This window comes from Eleginops maclovinus, chromosome 18 (genome assembly GCF_036324505.1).
Source record: "Eleginops maclovinus isolate JMC-PN-2008 ecotype Puerto Natales chromosome 18, JC_Emac_rtc_rv5, whole genome shotgun sequence".
Taxonomy (NCBI): domain Eukaryota; kingdom Metazoa; phylum Chordata; class Actinopteri; order Perciformes; family Eleginopidae; genus Eleginops; species Eleginops maclovinus.
In genome coordinates this window covers 1,525,800-1,545,926 of record NC_086366.1, presented here as the reverse complement: position 1 = coordinate 1,545,926, position 20,127 = coordinate 1,525,800, and the positions used below count along the sequence as shown (strand labels likewise).

The 20,127-nt window shown below is 43.7% G+C and overlaps 1 protein-coding gene across 2 annotated transcripts in view; it reads right to left on the bottom strand.

Annotated features, from left to right (window-relative positions):
- Positions 1–20,054, bottom strand: part of supt5h (SPT5 homolog, DSIF elongation factor subunit) — a 22,405-nt gene extending 2,351 nt beyond the window's left edge. Inside the window, exons 1-25 of one of the 2 annotated variants that reach the window (XM_063906469.1) lie at positions 19,902–20,054; positions 19,628–19,730; positions 18,423–18,576; positions 18,261–18,329; positions 15,291–15,302; positions 14,820–14,889; positions 14,646–14,714; positions 13,568–13,633; positions 13,448–13,478; positions 13,243–13,311; positions 11,992–12,243; positions 11,343–11,432; positions 11,186–11,256; positions 10,831–10,936; positions 10,622–10,712; positions 10,363–10,499; positions 10,095–10,250; positions 9,258–9,404; positions 9,012–9,158; positions 8,357–8,482; positions 2,534–2,618; positions 1,212–1,358; positions 579–681; positions 366–493; positions 56–164 (exon numbers count right to left, since the gene is read on the bottom strand). In XM_063906469.1, the coding sequence (XP_063762539.1) occupies positions 56–164; positions 366–493; positions 579–681; positions 1,212–1,358; positions 2,534–2,618; positions 8,357–8,482; positions 9,012–9,158; positions 9,258–9,404; positions 10,095–10,250; positions 10,363–10,499; positions 10,622–10,712; positions 10,831–10,936; positions 11,186–11,256; positions 11,343–11,432; positions 11,992–12,243; positions 13,243–13,311; positions 13,448–13,478; positions 13,568–13,633; positions 14,646–14,714; positions 14,820–14,889; positions 15,291–15,302; positions 18,261–18,329; positions 18,423–18,576; positions 19,628–19,711 (2,519 nt within the window). In that variant the 5' untranslated portion in view covers positions 19,712–19,730; positions 19,902–20,054. The remainder of the gene's footprint in view (positions 1–55; positions 165–365; positions 494–578; positions 682–1,211; positions 1,359–2,533; positions 2,619–8,356; positions 8,483–9,011; positions 9,159–9,257; positions 9,405–10,094; positions 10,251–10,362; positions 10,500–10,621; positions 10,713–10,830; positions 10,937–11,185; positions 11,257–11,342; positions 11,433–11,991; positions 12,244–13,242; positions 13,312–13,447; positions 13,479–13,567; positions 13,634–14,645; positions 14,715–14,819; positions 14,890–15,290; positions 15,303–18,260; positions 18,330–18,422; positions 18,577–19,627; positions 19,731–19,901) is intronic. The other variant, XM_063906470.1, reaches the window with a different exon arrangement.
- Between the last annotated feature and the right edge of the window lie 73 nt (positions 20,055–20,127).

Below are 20,127 nucleotides of genomic sequence, written 5' to 3'. Positions count from 1 at the left end.
AATAATACACACTTATTGTACTGTGTGTGTGTGTGTGTGTCTGTGTGTGTGTTACCTGGAGGGTGTGTTGGGGTTGCTGGGGTCCCAGGCTCCGCTCTGACCCGGCGTCCTGCTCCCATCATGCAGCGGGGTCTGAGAGCCGTAGTGAGGCGTACGGCTTCCCGCTGGAGGAGAGAAACACTTTGTATTTAACAGGAATTACACATCATTATTATTATTCACAATATCTACTCGACCAAACGGGTTGAAACTCATGTACAAGATGCAAAATATGCATGTCACTATGCTGAACTAAGTATGACAGATTATAAGGAACATGTACGCAGAACGAGCAGCACCGGTGAGGTCCAGTCCCTCAGTCCTACCTTCATGCAGCGGCGTCTGAGAGCCGTACATTGGCGTCCTGGAGCCCGTCCCGTACATCGGAGTCTGGGATCCGTACATCGGCGTGCGTCCGTGGGTGGAGGTCATCCCGCTGTGCCTCTTAGCCCCCCTGAGGGTGGAGAGGAGGGAGGTTAATGTGAGGTGAGAGTTTACAGAGAGAGGGAGAGTAGAGGGGGAAAGCTGCGGGGGCGTACATGGTGGTGAGGCGCTGTCGGTCCACTGAGATGGTCTGACAGGTGGAGTGCAGCTCCACGCGCGCCGTCGACTCCGTGGCGTCCTTCACCACACCGATGTATCCTGGGAGATGTAGGACAATTCATCAGCGTCACGGGTTAATGCAACGGCGATAAACACACCATATTTAGGTTGCTTTCTTTAGACTGCGTGACGTTTTGATGTGGAGACTTAGGAAAGATAACATTTATCCTTTTTCAATAGATGCTGAATTTTGCTCTCTACAACCTTTTGCTCGTTATTGAAATGTTGTGATAGAACGTCTGAAAAAAGGTGAATATCATCTCAGAAATGTGTGTCGGAAAAAGTGTGTGACCATATGTCAGAAACACATGATTCAAAAGGCTAGAAAATGGACACAAAAGGGTGTGAAGTCTCCAAATTTCTTGGAAAAAAAGTTTGGAAACTTTTGGAAAAATTGCTAAAAAGTGTTTTTTTTAAGTGTGCAAAGATAATTTGAAAAATGACGACAAATAAACACAAACAAATCTTTCCGTCCACAAAAACTGTGAGATGTGATTCTAATCCAATCCTTATCTATACAAATATTCAGGACATTAAAGCATCGGTTCTTCATCGGTCTTCCGTCTCACCTTTGTAAGGACCCTGTGAGATGCGGACGGTTTGACCAATCAGATCGTTGTCTCTTCGTCCTCGGCCCCGCCCCATTCCTCCTCCTCCCCCTCCTCCTCCTCCTCCTCCTCCTCCCCCACCTCCACCTCCTCCTCTCTGTGGAGAACCTGCAGAAAGAAAACAAAAACACAGTTTATTAAAAACTGATTCATGTTCCTCAGTTTAATCAGCGGCTGCAGCTCAGCAGAGACTGACCCTTGAAACCAATTAATCAATTAGAGTTCATGATAATTAACTATTGTATTTTAACTTAGAATCTTTACGTGTTATTTTATATTGTTTGCACATCATACCTCTAACCCAGAAAGACATTTTTCCTCTATTTGATTTGATATTTCATCCCTTAGTTGCATAAATATACTCCCCTCTTGTTCTTATATAAGTATTTGGATTTTGATTTGAATCTTCTCTCCACCGACCACCGAGCCTATGATGCCAAAAACCAAAATGACTGCCTTCCAGCGGGAGATCTGGATCCTCCCGCCTGATTTACTGAGTGAGACTGGAGTCGGTTTACCATTTCAACACAGAAAACTACAAAGAATCTTTTCACAGAATGCTATGAAGAACAAATCCTTCCAGTGGGAGATCTGGATCCTCCCGCCCGCTTTATTGAGTCAGTTGCAGTGGGTGTTGTCTTTGCTGCAGAGGAGAGAGAGGCTGAGGAGGCTAATGGAATTTAAATGAATCTTTCCAGCTGTTTCTGAGTGGTCCAGCAGACGTGTCCAAAACCTCTCCTTTTCCATCAACTGAATGTTAAAACGGCTGAACGATCTCCACTTTAGATAATAAAACTAAATATGCATTTAGTTTGATTTATGTTGTCTTATATTCCTTTTTTTCCACTCATTTCTCAGTATTTTTCATGTTAGAACAGTTTATAATGGGCCTCTTTTCTTTAATGTTCTGTGTGTTTATGTATGCAACACATACAAAGCAAGTCCCTCGTATTGTGTGAAACTGCCCGGCCATACACCTGTTTCTGACTCTTCTGACACTTTGAAACGTGGTGAGGGAAATACTGAATGTGCTCTTTCATGGACAGAAGTGCGCACAGGTCCATACAAACAGTGTATACGGCAGGACATTTGAACTCCTAGAAGAGAAGCACGACACCCTGTTTCAGGCATAGGATAGCTAGGTGATTAACAGGATGATTTAGCCTCTAGGGAGATTCATCCCACCCTCTTGCAGCTTCAGGATGCTGAAGTTACCAGAACTCTCTCCAACCGAGGAGCAGATGTTCCCCTAATTGACGTTAATGCACTTAGTGTTTACTCACTTCCTCCCCCGTGGTGCATGGGGCTGCTGATGCGAGGGCTCATGGGAGCGAATCCTCCCACCGTGAAGTTGGTCACGTCTCTGGGCTGAAAGAGGAACATAGATTATCAGCAGAGAAGTCTTCAAGGTACAATGAGTCCAGAGATATGGAGATGGGGTCAGACGGCTCTGTGTTTACGGAGAGTAAATAGGGGATGGATGTCCGGTGGGTCTGCCGGGGGACGAGTGGCAGGCAGCAGGCTGACACTGAGACTGAGATTTATGATCCTTTCTTTTACTCTCCTTTTTTCTGGAGAGGAAGTAAAGAAACTCTGGATTTGGATTTGAGCTGCAATATATGACTCAGCAGCTTTAAGACGTTAAGAACTCTTATTTTCCTAGATAATCAACGCTGTTACCACAGGAGGGAGGCCAGAACTTTAATGACAGCTTCTTCCAGAACACACATTGAATGATCCATTCTCATGGTGAGAGCTGCTAACCACATATACCTTCAGGGATTAGGCAACAACAAGCTTTCAACCTGTTGGCCAACTAGGGTTGGGAACCGAAACTTGGTTCCAAATGAGAACCTATAACAAAATGCTGGGTACCAGGTACCCATAAAAAATATAATTTCAGTTCTGCTTAACGGTTCCTAAACGCGGTAACCCTTTAGTATTACAAATAAAGGCTACATATCTGCACGGACGTAGGCTATCTGACAGGACCTGTATACTAAACGTGACTACGTCATGCATCAACTCAACGTGTGATTTGTTTAGATAGCAGCATGGATGGCCCAGTCACAACAACACTATCAAAGATGGAATGCGGTAAGCGCTCCAAAGTGTGGCTTCACTACGCTAAAAAACACAACGACAAGGCACAGTGCTATGCCTGTTGGAAGTTAATTAGCTGTTCGCCAGGTTGCACTTCGAATTTGAGCAAGACAGCACGGCATCGATATCAAAGAACGTACCGTCTTTGATGTCTTGCGGTCTCCGAGCCCGAGTATGCTATCAACAGCTAGCACTAGTAGCACAATACCAGGTACTGTTATGTTGAATATTGTTTTGCAGGGAAATGACCAAGGCCCTAAATCTGAAGTACACGCCTCCCTCCAGAGATAGCTTAACCAATGAGTTGATTCCTGCCTGGTATGAGGTGGAAAAATCAAACATTGTATCTGAGCTAAGTGGTGTAAGCAACGTTGCTTTAACCCGCGACGGCTGGACAAGCATTTTGCAAGACCATTACCTAACAATTCAGGGAAAGACACACACACACACACACACACACACACACACACACACACACACACACACACACACACACACACACACACACACACACACACACACACACACACACACACACACTAATTTCTAAATCTGGTCGTCTTGTTTGTGTTATAGGTCTGCCTCAACACTCCCTAATTCTTGATGTGAGAACTCGTTGGAATTCCCTCTACTTGATGTTGGAACGATTCCTTGAGCAATATCCTGCAATTCAAGCAGCCAGCTTGGATCAGCATCTGAGAAAGCTAATGGAGAGGGACCGACTTGCTCGACTGACAGATGACGATATCAGAAAGGCAGAGGTAGAAGAGGCCACTGCGTTAGACCCTCGTTTCAAACACCATGTGGAGGACAGCACTGTCTGGGACCGGGGCAAGGAGAAGATGATGGCAGGAAAGCTGACAAGAGTCTGAACAGCCAACAGAACAGGGCCGTGGTGAAGATGGGGTAACAATACAGTCAGAGGGGGAGAAAAGATAACAAACAGAGAATGATGAGGAAGAAGATGGAGAGGAGAGTGAGGAAGAGGAGGAGCAGCCACCTCCCTGCAAGAGGGCTATAATGTCACCGCTTGAGGAGCTTTTTGCTGCTGAAGACAGCCTGAAGATGAAAATCTGAGGGTGTACCAAGAGATGCCACCAACCATGACATCTGATGACCCTGCTGCCTGGTGGTGGAACAAAAGAACCTCATATCCTTTGTATCAGAGGTGGCCTTTCCGTATTTGTGCGTGCAGGCTTCCTCAACTCCTAGCGAGAGGGTTTTCTCCACTGCTGGAGACACTATTTGCCCAGAAAGATCACGCATACTACCAGAAAAGGCTGATATGCTGATGTTTCTTAACAAGAACTGTTGAGTTGCATACATCTTTAACATACCCTCTGTTTTATTGACTTTGTTTATTTGGTTTCAGGCAGCTAGGTGCTGTGCACTGAATGCACTTTAGTTCTAGCATTTGGCCCCTATTGCTGCTCGGACGGACTTCTATTTTTCTCGACTGTGACTTGTATGATTTATGTCAGTAGGTTTCCTATAAACATACAACATGCAGCTCAAAACGTTATTATCCATAAATGGTTCAACCGCTACTGCTTTCCATTGTGTTGTCCACATTTGTATTATATGCATTTAGTATATACTGTTTAGTTTGTGAAATGTTCAGTTCACGCTTAAAAGAATAAAGATATTTTTGTTATCTAAACATTTGACCTCTTTTTTTTACCATTTTGGAATCGAAACGGGGAATCGATAAGCAGAATCGGAAATGATAAATTTCAAATGATACCCAACCCTATGGCCAACACAGTGAGTCAGGGCTGAAGTGCACCCTGAAGGCAGCATCTCCCTGACTCACTGAACAAAAGCCATAAACAGGATCATCCCCACTGATTAACACCACCTTATGATTCATGAAATAGAAAGCCAACAGCTATAAAAGGAACTACAGCACGGTCACATGACTTCACGTCTCTACCGCTAAGCTAAAGGAGGCTAATGTTGGGCTATAAAGGAACTACAGCACGGTCACATGACTTCACGTCTCTACCGCTAAGCTAAAGGAGGCTAATGTTGGGCTATAGAGGAACTACAGCACGGTTACATGACTTCACCTCCCCACCACTAAGCTAAAGGAGGCTAATGTTGGGCTATAAAGGAACTACAGCACGGTCACATGACTTCCCGTCTCCACCGCTAAGCTAAAGGATGGATGGCCCAGTCACAACAACACTATCAAAGATGGAATGCGGTAAGCGCTCCAAAGTGTGGCTTCACTACGCTAAAAAACACAACGACAAGGCACAGTGCTATGCCTGTTGGAAGTTAATTAGCTGTTCGCCAGGTTGCACTTCGAATTTGAGCAAGACAGCACGGCATCGATATCAAAGAACGTACCGTCTTTGATGTCTTGCGGTCTCCGAGCCCGAGTATGCTATCAACAGCTAGCACTAGTAGCACAATACCAGGTACTGTTATGTTGAATATTGTTTTGCAGGGAAATGACCAAGGCCCTAAATCTGAAGTACACGCCTCCCTCCAGAGATAGCTTAACCAATGAGTTGATTCCTGCCTGGTATGAGGTGGAAAAATCAAACATTGTATCTGAGCTAAGTGGTGTAAGCAACGTTGCTTTAACCCGCGACGGCTGGACAAGCATTTTGCAAGACCATTACCTAACAATTCAGGGAAAGACACACACACACACACACACACACACACACACACACACACACACACACACACACACACACACACACACACACACACACACACACACACACACACACACACACACACACACACACACACACACACACACACACACACACACACACTAATTTCTAAATCTGGTCGTCTTGTTTGTGTTATAGGTCTGCCTCAACACTCCCTAATTCTTGATGTGAGAACTCGTTGGAATTCCCTCTACTTGATGTTGGAACGATTCCTTGAGCAATATCCTGCAATTCAAGCAGCCAGCTTGGATCAGCATCTGAGAAAGCTAATGGAGAGGGACCGACTTGCTCGACTGACAGATGACGATATCAGAAAGGCAGAGGTAGAAGAGGCCACTGCGTTAGACCCTCGTTTCAAACACCATGTGGAGGACAGCACTGTCTGGGACCGGGGCAAGGAGAAGATGATGGCAGGAAAGCTGACAAGAGTCTGAACAGCCAACAGAACAGGGCCGTGGTGAAGATGGGGTAACAATACAGTCAGAGGGGGAGAAAAGATAACAAACAGAGAATGATGAGGAAGAAGATGGAGAGGAGAGTGAGGAAGAGGAGGAGCAGCCACCTCCCTGCAAGAGGGCTATAATGTCACCGCTTGAGGAGCTTTTTGCTGCTGAAGACAGCCTGAAGATGAAAATCTGAGGGTGTACCAAGAGATGCCACCAACCATGACATCTGATGACCCTGCTGCCTGGTGGTGGAACAAAAGAACCTCATATCCTTTGTATCAGAGGTGGCCTTTCCGTATTTGTGCGTGCAGGCTTCCTCAACTCCTAGCGAGAGGGTTTTCTCCACTGCTGGAGACACTATTTGCCCAGAAAGATCACGCATACTACCAGAAAAGGCTGATATGCTGATGTTTCTTAACAAGAACTGTTGAGTTGCATACATCTTTAACATACCCTCTGTTTTATTGACTTTGTTTATTTGGTTTCAGGCAGCTAGGTGCTGTGCACTGAATGCACTTTAGTTCTAGCATTTGGCCCCTATTGCTGCTCGGACGGACTTCTATTTTTCTCGAATGTGACTTGTATGATTTATGTCAGTAGGTTTCCTATAAACATACAACATGCAGCTCAAAACGTTATTATCCATAAATGGTTCAACCGCTACTGCTTTCCATTGTGTTGTCCACATTTGTATTATATGCATTTAGTATATACTGTTTAGTTTGTGAAATGTTCAGTTCACGCTTAAAAGAATAAAGATATTTTTGTTATCTAAACATTTGACCTCTTTTTTTTACCATTTTGGAATCGAAACGGGGAATCGATAAGCAGAATCGGAAATGATAAATTTCAAACGATACCCAACCCTATGGCCAACACAGTGAGTCAGGGCTGAAGTGCACCCTGAAGGCAGCATCTCCCTGACTCACTGAACAAAAGCCATAAACAGGATCATCCCCACAGATTAACACCACCTTATGATTCATGAAATAGAAAGCCAACAGCTATAAAAGGAACTACAGCACGGTCACATGACTTCTAGTCACCACTGCTAAGCTAAAGGCGGCTAACGTTGGGCTATAAAGGAACTACAGCACGGTCACATGACTTCACGTCTCCACCGCTAAGCTAAAGGTGGCTAATGTTGGGCTATAAAGGAACTACAGCACGGTCACATGACTTCACGTCACCACCGCTAAGCTAAAGGTGGCTAATGTTGGGCTATAGAGGAACTATAGCACGGTCACATGACTTCACGTCTCCACCGCTAAGCTAAAGGCGGCTAATGTTGGGCTGTAAAGGAACTACAGCACGGTCACATGACTTCCCGTCACCACTGCTAAGCTAAAGGCGGCTAATGTTGGGCTATAAAGGAACTACAGCACGGTCACATGACTTCACGTCACCACTGCTAAGCTAAAGGCGGCTAATGTTGGGCTATAGAGGAACTACAGCACGGTCACATGACTTCACGTCACCACTGCTAAGCTAAAGGCGGCTAACGTTGGGCTATAAAGGAACTACAGCACGGTCACATGACTTCACGTCACCACTGCTAAGCTAAAGGAGGCTAATGTTGGGCTATAGAGGAACTACAGCACGGTCACATGACTTCACGTCTCCACCGCTAAGCTAAAGGCGGCTAACGTTGGTCTATAAAGGAACTACAGCACGGTCACATGACTTCACGTCACCAGGCTAAGCTAAAGGCGGCTAACGTTGGGCTATAGAGGAACTACAGCACGGTCACATGACTTCACGTCTCCACTGCTAAGCTAAAGGCGGCTAACGTTGGGCTATAGAGGAACTACAGCACGGTCACATGACTTCACCTCACTATAGCATCTGGGTTTTGTGTCTCACTGACCTTTGACCCTCCGGCCAGCACCAGGTGTCTGGTCTTGCAGACGAACATGCCTCCGTTCTCCACCAGCTTCTTACAGTGGAGGAAAGCGAAGCCTCGGAACAGGTGACGGATCTCCCCCTCACGACCCTGAAGGAGGAAACACAGGACAGAACATACCTTAGGGTGTTTCTATGTACATGACCACCACTATGTTCCTTCAATGTGTTTTTTGTCTTTATAAAGTTGTTTAACATGTTGCCAAGATGCATTTAAGGACACCAAATTGTGAAGAAGTCTGTTTACATGTTTCTGAGCAAAGAGAGAAGAGAGAGACCATGAGGCTCGGTTTGCATGCAGGCATTTGAAGAGAGGACTCAGTCAATATTTACCGAGCTGCAGGATCTCACTACAGCAGGAGGTATGTGAGGTTCAGATAAATATTGAGTTTACTGAGACACAGCAGAAATTAAGCCTCTGATCGGTCCTAAATCAGACTAAGAAAACCCTAAATATTTCACTAGTTTTAGCTGTTTTACATCATATTACTCACAGAAAACCCGTCCCATTTTAATTGATAAAGCTATTGTAATTGGACGATGATATGTAATAAAGGACTGATTTAAAACGTCTCCTAACTTTGACAGTTGAAGACAGTTGAAGTTGAAATGAAGCTCACCGAGTGCGGGCCGTCGATGACCTTGACGATGTCCTTGACGTGGATGTTGTTCTGCTCAGAGTCCAGCGCCACGGCGAAGCGGTTGTCCTTCCTGCGGTTCACCGCCTGATGCCGCACCGTCATCACCTTCCCGTGCATGTTCAGCACCTGAGAGCGGACAGCGCCACCCCCACCCCCCGTCAGGATCTCACAGTCATCAGATAAACATTAAGAAGAAGCAGCACGTGTCTCGGGTCAGACTATTACCTGGAACGTCTCCCTCTCCAGCCGGACGATGACCCCGACCGTCTGAGGGTCCAGTTGCACCAGCTCTCCCCACTCGTGCTGCCCCCCCGCATCCACGCCGGACGCCGTCTCCGAGCAGAGCTGCAGGTCTCTGGGTAACACCTTCAACTGCGCACACACACACACACACACACGGTCAGACCCATTTTGCAACCATTGGCTAAAAGTATGGGTATTTTAGCCTCATCAAAATGTAGTATTTTAGTTTAGTTGTGGTATTATTCAAAAAAACTTTACAGTTATGGTTTAATATTCGTCATTATTTCTGAATAACATTTTCAAATAATACCCTTCATTTTTCATCCCAGTTTGACTCGTTTTAGTCTCACCTTCATCAAAGAAACCCCACATTATTTGTGTCAGATTAAATGACGATGGTTTCTGATGGTGTCATTGTTAACTTTAGTAAGTTAGTAAAAATAAACCCTTTAGTCTTATCTTAGTCAAAGAACACCCTCAACATTTGAGTGATGTTAGTTTTAATTCAGTCGAAAAACGTACATATTTTAATAGATTTTTAGTCAATAAAAGCCGTTTCAGTCGTCAGATTGAATGAAGCATTTCAGCCACAGTTTGGGTGTTGTCTTTGATAAAATTCACTCTGATGATTTAGAGGGAGGGGCAAAAGAGAGACGTATGAATCATAATTTAATGTCTTTTGTTTCCTCTCTTCTGTCAGTGAAAAAGAGGAGCGTTTTGGTGAAGTTTTTATTATTAAACTACGTTTTAGTGTCTCTTTCAGGAAGAATCAGGTCTTAAAATGAAGACTGGGGAGGGGGGGGGGGGGGGGGGGGTTACCTCGTGCATGGTGAGGTCAGAGAAGAGGATGACGAAGTTTTCCTCCACCCTGACGATGAGGCCGGTGTCGCCCTCGTACCGCCCGGCGATCACCTTCACGTGGTCGCCCATCCGGAAGTACTTCCTCAACTCGTGAGCCGGGAACTCCAGGGGGTCCTGAGAGGAAACACACACATATTTATGATGGGCTTCTTCAAAAGCTACAGGTAGAATTGTGTGTGTGTGTGTGTGTGTGTGTGTGTGTGTGTGTGTGTGTGTGTGTGTGTACCTTCAGGTCTTCATGTTTGGGCATGATGGTGATCTTGTTGCCGTCCACGCTGAGGATTTTCCCCTGCAGGTTGATCAGCTCCCCCTCACACACCTCCACGTTGTCCCCGGCTTGCAGGTTGTGTTCACGCTCCTTACCTGCACGCGCACGCACACACACACACACACACACACACACACACACACACACACACACACACAATGAGGGCTGACGAACGAGCGCACGAGGGTAGTTTGAAACTAAACCAGACTTCCGTTACCTGACTCTGTGACCACCTCTAGGTCGATGCCGTCCGGTTGATCCTCAAACTTTTCCAGCTCTGACAGGGTGGGCTTCACTCCGTCTGTGATCTGTCAGACAGGGAACAACAACAACAACAACATCAACAACAACAGCTGCTGCTGCTGAGTGGGTTTCAGGAGGAAGACCTTGAGGAGTGTGTGTCCTGAGAGGAACCCCCGTCCTCACCACGGCAGACATGGCGAAGCTCTTGAACAGGAATCCTTTGCGGCTGTACCGGTTCGCCTCGAAGATCATGAAGTCTCCGTCATGGCTCACCTCCCCCCCGAGGGACCTGTCAATCAAGCATCACCCGTCAGTCACTATTTACCGCACAATATTGATCATTTTATAAAACATGGTTCACTAGAAGCTTGTTTAGAGAAGGGATGGGACTCGCTGTGTGTTTCAGACACATTATTACAATCATTATCCATAGACTTAGTAAGTGTGTGTGTGTGTGTGTGTGTGTGTGTGTGTGTGTGTGTGTGTGTGTGTGTGTGTGTGTGGTGGGTGTGTGTGTGTGTGTGTGGTGTGTGTGTACCTGATCTTCTCAGCATCAAACAGCCTCTGAGCAGGTCTCTTAAACTTCTTCCTCTTGGCGAACCAGTCTTTCTGCAGGACACACAGTCAGACAGCCATCAGCACAGAGGACAGAGAGGAGGGAAAGAGTGTGTTAAAGTGTGTGTGTGTTTCCTCACCAGGCTCATCTTGGCCTTGATGCGGTCCAGGTCTATGCGGGGGATCATCTTCAGGGAGATGGTGTTCTGACTCGGCTCCACGTAGTCCACCTGGAGGAGGGACACAGCTCATTACTTCCACTATCAATCAACATATTTTAGAACCAGAGTCGGAGAGGGAAGAGGAGCTCTCTGTTTAAACACCCTCTACTGAGACTTTAAGACAGGCATATTTTCAAAGGCCTTTGTTGCTCCTAATGGTTTTTGTATGTTCTATTCCCATCTCTTTTTTCCTCAGTTCTCCTTTTGTGCCGTTTTGAAGACATTTGTCTGTCATTTTTTGCCTCTGAGGTTATTTTCACACTCTTTGTAGAGGTATCTTTCTGTGTGTCTTTGCAGCTGCTTTGCTTCTTTTTGAAGTCAATTGTGTCTCTTTTTGGTAGTTTTACTCCTGTTCATACTCATTGTCTTCATGGTTAACAACATGCATTATAAATCACTTTGGATTAAATGCAATGCAACCTAAAACCTTCGTATGCATTTCTTTACAAAGAGAAATCGAAAACACAGATTTTAAAGTAATTTAGAGTTTTTTGATGTCGTTTCATATGTTTTCCATCTTTTGAGAGTGTGTATGTGTGTGTGTGTGTGTGTGTGTGTGTGTGTGCACCTGAGCGATGTCGTCCTTGTACAGGCCTCTCTTGAGCCGGACCCAGGACTTGGGCTTGAGGTTGGTGACCTCCTTGACGACCTTCAGGACGTCGGTCATCTCCTTGATGGGCACCATCTGCTGGTTCCACAGCCCCATCCGCAGGTTCCCGATGCCCTCGATGGCCGACTTCACGTGCGTCTGCTTGTACGACTCCACGTAGATGTAGCCTTTGACGTGATCCGGTGCCACGACGGACTTGATCTGCAGCGGCTGTGGGGAGGAAGAGCAGTGTTTACACTCTCAGTATGAAGCCTGAGAGGCTCAGACACACAGGACCGTTCATTCCTCAAACAGAAGAACGTCGTTCAAAATGTCGATGTTTCTATGGAGTTTCCAGACGGAAACGTATCACAGTTTACACTGACGTCAAACCTGTAGCTTTATATTGTATATTTGATATCTAAACATCTTTCACTGCACTATGAACATATGGTACTGCTTTGTTGTCTTGATATGTTGATATTTACAGTTTGAGTTTGTTTTCATCATATTTAAATCATGCCTTGTTCACGCACTGCTGTGATGAAATAAATCCCCTAATTGGGCTCAGTAAAGAACGTCTAATGTAATCTAGGATACATCCTTGTAATTATGTAGAAACTACAACAAATGCACAGTACTCAGTGTGATAGAGCTTCACTTTTGCAATTAAGAATAATTACATTTCACGAGAGCCCGGTCCTTTCAAATACACACAGCTGTAAAAAGTGATCAGAAATCTACTCTGATGTAAAACTACCTGTGATAATACGCTTTACTTACATTCAAACACAAAGACAATCCCATTAACTCAAACCAAAGAACTTAAAAACACATCAAATGTAAGTGAAATAAATTCCTGTCATCAAACTTCTAAAAAAGGGTGTTTATGACCTCAGAAATCAATCTTTGGTGTAAAACTACTGCGAATATTATGCTCTACTTACCTTTCAGACACAGTTATAAAGGGTGTTCTAATAACAACATAACACATTTAATAAAAGAACAAAAACTTCCCATAAAACAAATAAAGAAGTGTTTCTTAAAAGTGAAGAGTGCAACCCTGACAACCTGGAGTCTGGGAGCGCAACCAAGACCAAACAAACCTTTCAGATGGACTTATTTAGTTGTAAAATGAAGATATATGAAGAGGCTCGCTAAGAAATTAACCACCAAACAATCAGAGAAGGTCCTAGAAAAATCTAATGTGTACAGGTGTAGGTTTCTTACCGTGTCGGTGAACTGGTAGGCGATGAACTTCCTCATGAGAGCGATCACCGTCGCCCTCTCCTCTCCAATCTGACAACACAGGATTCAATTACTAAATTTGTGAGTGTGTACGTGTGTGTGTGTTTGTACGTGTGTGTGTGTGTGTGTGTGTTTGTACGTGTGTGTGTGTGTGTGTGTGTGTGTGTGTGTGCGAGAGGACACACACCTTGCACTTGACCGTCCACAGATTGGGATCCCTGATGACAACACACACATTTTCACATTAATATTAAAACTATAATCTACACGTGCAGCTGTTCTCCATGCTGATTGGTTGATCACATACTTGACTCCAGGAAGTAGTTGCTGTTGAGTGATGTCATCAGAGAGCTCCTCCGACCCTCCAGAGAAACTGCACACCACAGAAGAAGAACAACAGGATTATAATCGCATGCAAATGTATATATCTTATAACTAAAAGCTTCTTAGTAAACTTCACCAGCTGTTTGATCGAGCAAAGAGCCACCTTTAAATATCAAATCAAACACAAATAACAGTTTGTATTACTTCTGGCTATGAAACGTGGAAATGTCTTACTAAAATAGGATTCAATCTAAATTAGGTTCGAAAAAATAGAAATTAAGTACAAATAAATACATATTTCTGGAGTTTTCCGTCTGCGATCAAGAACTGTGGGTACATGTTTTGTTATCAAATGACATTTTGGGGATTTTCTTTCGTTTGTTTTTCCCAGATTTGAAACGGCTTAATTAGCCTGCATAAGTATTCATAAGTTAGCTCCACAATTAAATATTAAATTAAACAGAAAGTACCAAAAAGGAAGGAAAGGTTAAAGCGCTGTCAGACAACTTTAAAAACATAACATTTGACTTCTCAGATTCAGGGTTTTTCTTAATTCCAGTTTTGATGCAGTGTTTTCACCGGAGAGTGGGCGGGGCCTTAAAATAGCCCGGAAATGACGTTAGCGCCTCATGCCATATTTTTACAGAAAGTGGGTGGACAAAATAACAGAAACACCAAGGCATTACTGTGGAAGAGGATTGGGGCCATGTGGACTAATACTGAGGGGGAAAGTAAATACAAATAAATACAAATTCTTTCCCAAAATAAAAAATAAAGAAAAGGAAAAATGAAAAAATTCAGAGAATAAAACTAACTCAATTTGGAGAAGGAAAATGAAATTGAGCAACAACAAAAAATCTGAATTCTCAGCAAAAATTGTTAGGGGAGAATAACGAATTTTTGAATTCTCCCAAAAAACTAAAAAAACGGAATAAAAAAAACGTAATTCTGAGAAAATAAACAAAAATTTGAGGGGAAAAAACAACAATTTGAGCTTCCACTGAAACAGATTTCTGAATCACATCCTTTCTTTTACAAGGAGCAGAAAGAGAGGAACTCACTGCTCTCCTCCTGAGGAGTTGGCGTATTTCTTCATGTAGTATTCACCCAGCGCCTCCTCTCTGGAGTCTCTGTAACACAGAACACACACACACTGTGAGCCAATGATACACAACATTACTGATAGAAAGTCAAAGAAAACAGGACTGTGTGTGTGGGAATCAGACTGTTCTTACCTCCACAGGTTCTGCAGCCTCCTGGATCCGGAGTTATCCTCATCCAGCACCACATGGTCGATGTTAGACACTGACAGAGAGAGAGAGATTTATTATGCAAATACTCATTCAAACGTGACATTGAAAACACTATAGTCTCAAATACTTTGTTATGAGGTAAAGTCCTGAATTCAAAATGATATTTAGGTAGAAGTACAGAAGATTATCAGATCTAAATGAAGTGTCTTTGTGGAGCCAGCTGTAGACACTCTTCAGGTCAAATGCTGGTTATTTATCAGCCTTTTCTGTGTTTTTATATGAGGACATTGGGTGGAGCAGAACAGTGTGTGTCTCTGGAATGTAGTGGAGTAGAAGTATTTGTATTGTACCACAAAATGGAAAAAGCACAAGTATGTCAAAATAGTACCGAAGTACACGCTGATATTCATGTTTCATAAAAGGAAAATGACTACAAGTTAGGATCAGGCTTACCTTCAGCCTCCTCTGCTCAGGACCCACCGGAGAGAGAGGAAGAGGAGAGGAGAGGAGGGAGAGGAAGAGGAAGGAGAGGAAGAAGAAGAGGAAAAGGAGGAGAGGAAGAGAGGAGAGAAATTTAGGAGGAAAAGAGGAAGAGGAAGAGAGGAGGAAAAAAGGAGGCAGGAAGAAGAAGTGGAGGAGGATGAGAATAAAAGAGGAAGGAAAGGAAAAGAAGAGGAAGAGGAGGAAGAAGAAGAGGAAGAGCAGAGATAAAGTCAGGATAAGGCAATTAAAGATGGAGGAAGAAGAGGATGAGGTATTGAAAAGAGGAAAACATTATGCAAAAAAACAGAGGAACAAGAGGACGAAACAACAAGCAAACGTTTAGGAGAAAAGGATGAAGAGGAGAGCATTGGGAGACCGGAGGAAGAGGAGGAGGATGGTGGATAAACATGTGGAGGATAGAAGAGGGAATGAGAGGATAGAAATCAAGGAGGAAGAGGAGTGGAGGACAGAAGTCAAAAGACATGTTGATCAGGGCAGCAGCAACACAAAGCATGATGGGAGAAAAAAACAACAAAAACAAACAGATTAATGAAGACGGACGAGAAGCATGGGGTTAAAGGTCAGAGTACAGTAGGTTCTACCACGGCTCTAAGGCACGGTAACCGGGCTTTGCATGGTCCATTATTTTAAAAGTTAGGAGAGCGACCAGAAGAAGATTGGGTTAAAAAAAGAATCTAAATGTTGATTTGTTTTAATATTAATGTGATACCATAAACTCCTTTTAGAACGGTTTTGTATAACAATGTGCTTTTAACTTCAATTCGCACATTTTTGACACTTCTCAGCCAATTCAACCCAATTTAAAGACCTCAAAATGTGACAGTCCGTCTCTAAATACTGTCTGGCTTCCTGTCTGCTCTCAGCTCTGATCCCATTGGTTCCTAATGTAGAGGAACGTCTTTACAAATACACATATATAGTTGTTGTTGTTGTGTTGTTGTTGTCTTTATTTAAATACTCAGAAATTCCCTGAAACAGCTACGTCAGTGAAACCTACAGGAGGACAATTTGTGCATTTTTAGGGACTATTGAAGGCGGCGGATGAATCCACAAAAGGTGTTCTGGTTAGTCTTTAAAGGCACGATTTGTTTGTGGGTTGACGTACAATCATCAGTCCCTCCAATCCAGACTTTTGAGACCTTTTTGTGTCTGTTTTCTGCCAACAAAGAACTGATTTAAACAGCAGTCTTTGAAGGCAACACCGGACCTATTTGAACTCAGAATTTGAGATACATCTCTTTTTAACCGTTGCAGATAGGGTTTGGGTTCTACTGTACTTCTGTCTTTAGTGATATGCATTACCATGTGCCACAAACAAAAAGCTCCAACCACATGTTAGTCCAAAACAGAAAGTAAAAACAGGGCAGCCCTGCACCAGGAAGCATGCTGCAACAGAGCGTCACACCGAGTCGTCTGATTCATTTAGAGCGGGGCGATGTAATAATAATAAAATACTACTAGGTGTCTTTTAGTGTTTTTTAATACTGCAAAAAAGTCAAGGGATGTCATTTTCTGAATCTATAAGACTGTTTCGTTGTTTGTTTTGACCCACTAAGTCTTTAATCCACATCACTGATGATTATTAATCAGGATTAAACCCTGCCTTTCCTTACATCGCCCAGCTCTAAGTTACTCACATGTCCAGATCAATTATCAAAGTATGTGAAATAATTGTAGAAATCTAACCTCTGGGTGCAGATACTAACCCGAGAATATTCCTTTCAGTTAGATGTTGTGATGTAATCCACCAATAAAACACGTGAACAACATGTGTGTTACTTTAATGAGTGTTTTCTTTGTCATTCTACCAACTAAAAGAAGCACTTAATCATTTCTCCATCCAACAAACACTTTTTAGGAAGGTTTTGGAAGGCAGCAATTAGCCCATTTTTGTAACTCATTTCAAAGCCAATTACATTTTCAGTTGTTTAAGTTAAAGGTGTGTAAGCACTTTGAATTGCCTTGTGTTTATAATTAAACTTGCCTTGCCTGTCTGGATTGAACCGTCAATAACAATGTGCTGTGTGCAGCAGTTAAACCTCAATCAGCTCATTTCTGGAGCCAATTAACAGTGAAGTGAAGCGTGAGTGTGTGAGTCGTGGTTCAAGGATCCAGTAAATGGATTTGCCCGCGGTGCTTCCTGGTGTCGAGCTGCCAGCTCACAACAACAAACATCAGTGCTGAGATGAGGTGGGGGTTAATTCATTCTGAGAACATGGATTTTATCAAACGGATGAAACTGATATTCCATTTGCTTCAGAGTCACATCAATGTATGATAACAAATGAGAGCGGGAGAGTATCTGGAGTCCAATTACCGTTAACTGCAGAGGACATGCATGACAAGAGACACCGATAAGAGAGAGAGGTCAGTTAAACACGTTTAAAACACCGCTGCAGAAACCCTCAAAACTTTAAAGGGCTATTTCACAGCTGAAGATCCAAACCAAGGTGTGATAGAAACTAACAGAAGAGTTTAACACTGAGAGGTGAAACCCTCCGGAAAATAAGATCCCAAAAAACTGTTATTCCGTCAACTTCAATCTGAAAAATCGTTTAAAAGCTATATTCCAGACATTTGCCTGTTTTTCTTCATCATTCAGCTGCCACCTCCAACCCTCACAAAAACACGATAAAAAAGGATGAACTGAATAACGACTAGAAACAGCACTATTTTCCACCCAAATGCTGGTTAATTATGCAATATTTTAGTAGATGCCAGCCAAGAAACAAAAAAACAAAACAAAAACAAATCTATTTAGGGGGCGAGCCGTTGGTGAACAAAACATTTGTATGCCACCTGCTGAGAAGCCAGAAACACATTTAGACAAAATAGGGTTTGGTTAGACTTGGAGACTCTGATCCACAAGACCTGAAGAGACAAACATTAGAAAGCTCTTTCCATGGTTGAGTTGCTCACCTTTCTCCAGAATATCCTCAGCTCCTTCCTCCCAATGATCCTCCTCGTCCTCATACTCATCGTCCACATCTACGGAGACAGAAAGACGAAAGTATTTCCTTTAAAGCAGCAGGGAGAGTTTGAGGGAGACAGAGACAGGAAGATGCTCTCAGGTCGGCGTACCGGCTTCATCCAGAATGAAGCCTCCGTGCCTCGGCTTCTTCCTCGGGCGGTCATCATCGTCCTCCTCCTCCTCTTCATCATATTCCTCCTCGTCCAGGTCCTCTCCTTCCTCCTCTGCTACCTTGTCGCTGCCCACGGGACTGCCCGTCTCCTCCTGGAGGGGGGGTGGCAAGAACAATTGACTGGAATTGTGTGGAAGTATTCAGTATTGAAACCATCACAAGTTAAAGTCCTGCACTGAAAGGGTTCATAAAGAGGTATATATACTATCATCCTAGAGCACAAGCATGCTAGTAAGTTTAAGACCTCTTCTGTTCAGTTTGTGTGTTAACAGCAAAATGAAATCATGGGTTAAAGCAAACCAATCGTGTCCCAGTGACTCAATAACACAAACACTCCATGTCTCTCATGCTGTGAGATCCTGTGGTTGTTGCTGCTGAGTTTGCTGTAAAGTGAATATTGCATTAGTTTCAACACTGTTTACACGTTGGCACAGTAACGGTGTTTCTGGCCGAGAGACCACGTCTGTAAATGAGCTCACACAAGGACAGACACAGGAAGTCAGTCCTGCCAACAGCAACAAATGTGAATAGCTGCTCACCTCTGGCTGGCAGGGAGCTCACTGCCCCAGAGTTTCTCCCTCTCCATACCCATGAACAACTCTCACAACGGCCACCTCGTGCTTCTACACTTCTACTACCACACTCTCCTTTACATCCATGCCTCTGCTCTGGAGTATTAAGCTATATTTCTGTTAATGCCGGGTATGTTTGGTCTTTTACAGACCACTTTAATTCATCCAGAATATTTTAGAAAGTATATTATGTGTGATATATGTCTTCCTACTGCAGATGGGTTTATACTTTTACATTTTTCCACTTGTTGAAATATTGTTATGACAAAACACACAGCTGTTCCTGTAACACAACAATTTACCAATTTGAGATGAATCCGGGGGACCTGAAGATGAGTCTCTGAAGTAATAAAACGACCCAGACTTCTACCCCACTACTTCTACTCAAGCACAAGACCTGAGTACCTCTTCCACAAACAAACAGGAAAGTACACACACTTGTTTAATCTCCTATCATAAGTTATCAGTATTTATATTCAGTTCTGTTCCAGCAGTTTGTTCCACTTTAACGCGCCACATTGACTCTCTGTGTTTACAGTTAGCAGTTAGCCTAACGTTAGCTAGCGGTTACCTCATTCTCCACCTCCTCCGCCTCTCCGTCGCTGCTGCGCTCACTCTGGTTGTCGGAGAAGTCGCTGTCGTCGCTGTCAGACATCTTGAAGCCCCGGGGCAGACTGTAGGTGAAAATACAAAAAATAAAAACACTTAAATGATGAATCAAAAAGCAGCTAACAGCCATAACAATCACATTTGGCCTAGCAAAGCATGCAAGTGTAGTTTACATGAATATCTCATAAACAACTGCAATCAAATGTGAGGAAATCAGCTCAACGGCTGCTACTTACCTTCTTTAAATCCCGCTTGTGTTTTATATCTCGTTAGTTGATGGATAAAAGTAAATATAAGCCTTTTTTCCGTTAGCCTGATGCTACACGTCTTTTCGGAGAGCCGAACGCGAGATCTTCGTAAACTTCGTGATCTCTCGCGGGGTTTTGGACAGTGGATGGGTGGAAAGATAGAGGTGTCACTCTGTTGTCATTTTAGAAACTGAATCTGAATACAGCGGGGAAC